At 46.0% G+C, this 5,131-nt stretch overlaps 1 protein-coding gene across 1 annotated transcript in view; it reads right to left on the reverse strand.

Annotated features, from left to right (window-relative positions):
- Positions 1–856: 856 nt before the first annotated feature.
- Positions 857–5,131, reverse strand: part of nfkbiz (nuclear factor of kappa light polypeptide gene enhancer in B-cells inhibitor, zeta) — a 48,220-nt gene continuing 43,945 nt past the window's right edge. Inside the window, exons 5-10 of the mRNA XM_086069042.1 lie at positions 3,355–3,501; positions 2,221–2,284; positions 1,944–2,140; positions 1,756–1,866; positions 1,323–1,490; positions 857–1,149 (exon numbers count right to left, since the gene is read on the reverse strand). Coding sequence (XP_085925168.1) covers positions 1,111–1,149; positions 1,323–1,490; positions 1,756–1,866; positions 1,944–2,140; positions 2,221–2,284; positions 3,355–3,501 — 726 coding nt within the window. The 3' untranslated portion in view covers positions 857–1,110. The remainder of the gene's footprint in view (positions 1,150–1,322; positions 1,491–1,755; positions 1,867–1,943; positions 2,141–2,220; positions 2,285–3,354; positions 3,502–5,131) is intronic.

Below are 5,131 nucleotides of genomic sequence, written 5' to 3' on the forward strand. Positions count from 1 at the left end.
TGTGTCTCCTTCTTTTTTTTTACTGTAAGAGCGAAATGGACGTCGCTTGAAAAAGATGTGGTCACATGACCAACTTCTTCTATGCTTTTCCAAGTAACGGGGGTGGTACTACTTTCCTCTTGGCACAAATGAGCCCACTCGCCTCCTCTCATTTTATATTCACGGCCGATAAAAGTCATTTGACAAGTAAAATCAAGCAAACAGATTTAATAGATTCATCACAATTAAAGACTTTGACAAGTTTGATTCCCACAAAAAGAAAAATTCCGAGAGTGTTTGCACTTTGTGTTATGTATATTAATGTTAAAATAAGTACCACTGTTTGTGTATGTATATCAGGGGTGTCAAAATGAGTGTGTTAATTTTGATTTAATTTAAAGTTCCTTTAGCACCCCCCCCCCACCCCCAAAAAATGTAACGCATGATTAATGACCGCCCCTTACTTGGGAAAGCGCCACTGGGGGAATTCCAGTCGCAACGCAGCAGACACGTCAAACATGAACGTTAATAAATGTCATCATAATGCATAAAAATATTTGCGGAGACTGGAGTCAAGTATTTTACAATTTAAAAATGTGCAGAATTGCACAAGTTACTTTATGTTAATGAAAGATTCGTTGGCTCTTAATATGAAAAGAAAAATGCACTGAGCTGTCACCAATGTCTTGCAAATGCAATGATGCCATCTCGTGGCAGAAAAACAACCTCAACACAAATCAATATCACAGTACTGTGCATCTTTTTCATTTTAAATCAATTGAATTATGAAATTACTGTATCAATTTCTATTGACCCCCACCGCCACCCCCCCCGCCACCCCCCCCCCCCCACACACACACTTTTAAGAGTATGAAAACTTATTGTACATTTAAAAGAGATGTAAAATGTGTGATTAATCGTGAGTTAACTATTAAAGTCATAATTACGATTAAAAACATGAGACCCCTAACGTATTTGTGTCGATATGTATCCATGCTTATATTTATCGTCGCATGCTTCCTCATTGAGTATTACATCCAAAAGACGAGTTTCACTGAAACAACCAGCATCTGCCTTGCCAGGCAAATATTGACATGATGGACCGTCTGACTGACGGTGTTCCGTTCGGGTTCAAGCGTCAACGTGTTGGCCTCTCAGGATCTGACGCACCTGAAGTTCAACACGGAGAGAAAGAAATCCGATTAGGAACGATCATGAATGAGCGGCTGAGAGTTTGATTCCCGTGCGAAAAGCGCTTTTTTTCGTGCCGTCGGGTCAGCTTTGGCTTCACGCGTGCGCCGGAACTCGGGTCGGAACCTCCTTTTTCCAATCCTCCGCCTTACCCTCGCACCGATGCTCCCTCCGGGCGCCAGATGGCAGGGGGCCTCGTTGTCGGCGTTTCTGGCGGCGGGGTCGGCTCCCGCCCTCATCAGCATCTTCAGCGCGTCCAGCTGAGCGGGACGCGCTTGCAAGGCGCTGACGATGTGCAGAACCGTGTTGCCGCTGAATGTCTGCAACCGGGACAACCTCGTTCAGGATCAACTCTCACGCAAACGCAATGTGTGAGAGGACATCTTGAGCGATGTCCCTTTTTGGCCCCTCTTCACACTTTGTCGTGAGAGACGCGCTCTCTCGCAATTTGCTCTCTCACGTTTTGCTCTCTCACAATTTGCTCTCTCACAATTTGCTCTCTCACATTTTGCTCTCTCACATTTTGCTCTCTCACATTTTGCTCTCTCGCATTTTGCTCTCTCACATTTTGCTCTCTCACATCACCTTGTGGTTGATGCTGTCGAACGCCGTTGGCTGCTTGAGGAAGACGTTCAACAGTTGGCAATTGGCCTCTTCGGCCGCCACGTGCCAGCAAGTGCGTCCGCTTTTCAAGTCCTGCGAAAGGCAAAAGCGGCCATGTTGCGATTTCAACTGGATCTCGAAATAACTCGGCCATGAGTTCAAAACGTTACCTTGGTCCCACAGGAGGCGCCCATGAGCAACAGGGCCTCCACGCATTCAACGTAAAAGCGTTTCTTTTGGAGCAGCTCGCTCTGCCGGCGCCGCCGCCGGCGCAGATCCCCGAAGCCGTCGGGACCGTGAGCCAGTCTCGTCCACTCGTTTTCAACCGCATTGTGAGACAACGCCGCGACGTGAAGTGCAGTGAGACCTCCGAGAGGAAAGAAGACCCATTTGGAAGCGTACACTTGCGCTGTTCTGGCCAAGCGGCGGGAAAAAAAATACACCTACCGTCAAAATTGAGCATTTCCGTATTAATCGTCTGCAAACATCCTGAGAACGTCTTCCGGATGGTCTGCGGGGACACGCAGGGTCACAACGTAACTGTCCATGCTAACCGTTAGCCCGAGTTAGCATGAAGCCAGCAGGGCAATTCTTAAAAAGACATTCAGTGATCCCTAGCGCCATCTAGCGGTGAACTCATAATACTGACTGTTGTTTATAGTATGCAAAAAAAATTATGTTGTCTTGCATAAACGTTTTGGGATGAAGTTTTAAAAAAAACATCAAATGGGAGCGGCATTAAAAAGCTCGAAGCCTCTTTTTTCAACAATTGTCAAACTATCTGCCAACCTGCAGAGTGAATTGAGATGAAGTCCACTGCCACTCATATCTCAAATATTTGGTCGCAAGTCAAAGCAAAAAAAAAAAAAAAAGTCTGAATGACAGCTTCACTTGTATCTCAAGGCACCACTGCAATTGCGACACCCCAACAATCGGGGGGGAATCTTTGACTGCCTCTTGATTCAATTGGATTCCGATTCTTGGGCCTGCGATTCGATTCAGAATCGATTTTTGATTGACGATGATTTTCTGCTTCAATTTATAGATGGGCAAAGAATCGTCACCATCTACTCGTCTGACTCGCTAATGCTAATTAGCGTGCTACTCTCTGCACGTCTATCACTCAAAAAATCGGCTATTCATACAAAACGCTTCAGGAATATTTACAGAGAAGCTTGTTAACATCACTCACTGGCAAATGTTCTTCCTACGCTGCACAAAAAAACACATTTTATTGGCATAACTTGATTGTGACGTTTTCCTTCTACTCTAATGTTGCTAAAGCGCGTATCAGAGCACGCGGAACCACACTGCCCCTAAGTGGCCAAATCGTGTACAACATGAACAGCGCGAAATAAAATCGATTTTGGGACACTTAAAATCGATTCTGAATCGTACTAAATAAGAATCGCAATTCTTATGAGAATAGATTTTTTTGGCACACTCCTAGTGACCACTTTTTTTATGGTGAAAATGTGTCCTTTTTTTCAGTGTATGGAAAAAAAAGGCTCCTCAAACATGATGCAGAAGCAAAGTCACTTTTCCCACCCTTGCAAAGAAACGGAACGGTCAACTCGGAACCTGCAGACAGAGGTAGAATCCTTTCTCAGCGCACACGTGCAGAGGCGAGCGGCCCCACGAATCTCTGGTGTTGACGTCGGCGCCGTGCAGCAGCAGGTCGCCTACGATGAGGTGCTGATTGGCGGCGGTGGCGATCTGAAGCGGCGTCTGCGCGCACAAAGTCGGGACTCGTGGGAACAGCGCGGCACGCGCGAGACTCACGCTACTTTTTTTCCGCAGGCAAAGCGACTTCAAGCGAAACGAAATCAGGAGAACTACGGCTTGCATCTCCCGAGTTTGGGAACGCTGCACTCATAAATACACACTTGTGTTGTGATTCGTCCTCAACTCGGAAATGATACATGGTCACATTTGAACTTTGATCTCTCTGCGTTAGACGATACGATCTGAAAATACAACGAAGCCTGAGGAATGACGACGCTGCTCAACTGAGGTTTGAAGTGAGTGTTTTTTGTTTTTTTTTGATCGGAGTTTGTGAAGCCAAATTAGCATTTTGCGCCTCATCAAAACAGATTGAATAGCAAAGCCGAGAATCAACCAGGAGGCGGTCCTAAAAAAGCTTCGCTGGGTCGGACACGCGTGCGTTAAAGTGGGAAAAATGGGGGGGGTTCCATGAGCGGCAAAAATATGTCTTTGCTCCTATTGAACCTTGAACTGTCCTCGTGTCCATGCTAGCTGTTAATGTACATGCGCCTATGATAGGCGTAAATGCTAGTGCATATGCTACGTGTCTATGCTAGTTGGATATGCTAAATGCCGAGGAGTCGAGGACGGCATGCTACGCTAGCTCCAATCTACAAACGTACGTTAGGCCCCATTAACGTACTTTGACGTAAGGTAACAGGTAGCAACGACAACACGTAGCACGATAGCATGTACACCTAGCATAGGCGTGTACATGCACACGTAGCATGATAGCATATACACCTAGCATAGGCGTGTACATGCACACGTAGCATGATAGCATATACACCTAGCATAGGCGTGTACATGCACACGTAGCATGATAGCATATACACCTAGCATAGGCGTGTACATGCACACGTAGCATGATAGCATATACACCTAGCATAGGCACGTACATGCACACGTAGCATGATAGCATATACACCTAGCATAGGCACGTACATGCACAAGTAGCATGATAGTATATACACCTAGCATAGGCGTGTACATGCACACGTAGCATGATAGCATATACACCTAGCATAGGCGCGTACATGCACACGTAGCATGATAGCATATACACCTAGCATAGGCACGTACATGCACACGTAGCATGATAGCATATACACCTAGCATAGGCGTGTACATGCACACGTAGCATGATAGCATATACACCTTGCATAGGCACGTACATGCACACGTAGCATGATAGCATATACACCTAGCATAGGCACGTACATGCACACGTAGCATGATAGCATATACACCTAGCATAGGCGTGTACATGCACACGTAGCATGATAGCATATACACCTAGCATAGGCGTGTACATGCACACGTAGCATGATAGCATATACACCTAGCATAGGCGCGTACATGCACACGTAGCATGATAGCATATACACCTAGCATAGGCGTGTACATGCACACGTAGCATGATAGCATATACACCTAGCATAGGCACGTACATGCACACGTAGCATGATAGTATATACACCTAGCATAGGCGTGTACATGCACACGTAGCATGATAGCATATACACCTAGCATAGGCGCGTACATGCACACGTAGCATGATAGCATATACACCTAGCATAGGCGTGTACATGCA

Source organism: Leptonotus elevatus, chromosome 2 (genome assembly GCF_054856555.1).
Source record: "Leptonotus elevatus isolate MCC_2025b chromosome 2, RoL_Lele_1.0, whole genome shotgun sequence".
Lineage (NCBI taxonomy): Eukaryota > Metazoa > Chordata > Actinopteri > Syngnathiformes > Syngnathidae > Leptonotus > Leptonotus elevatus.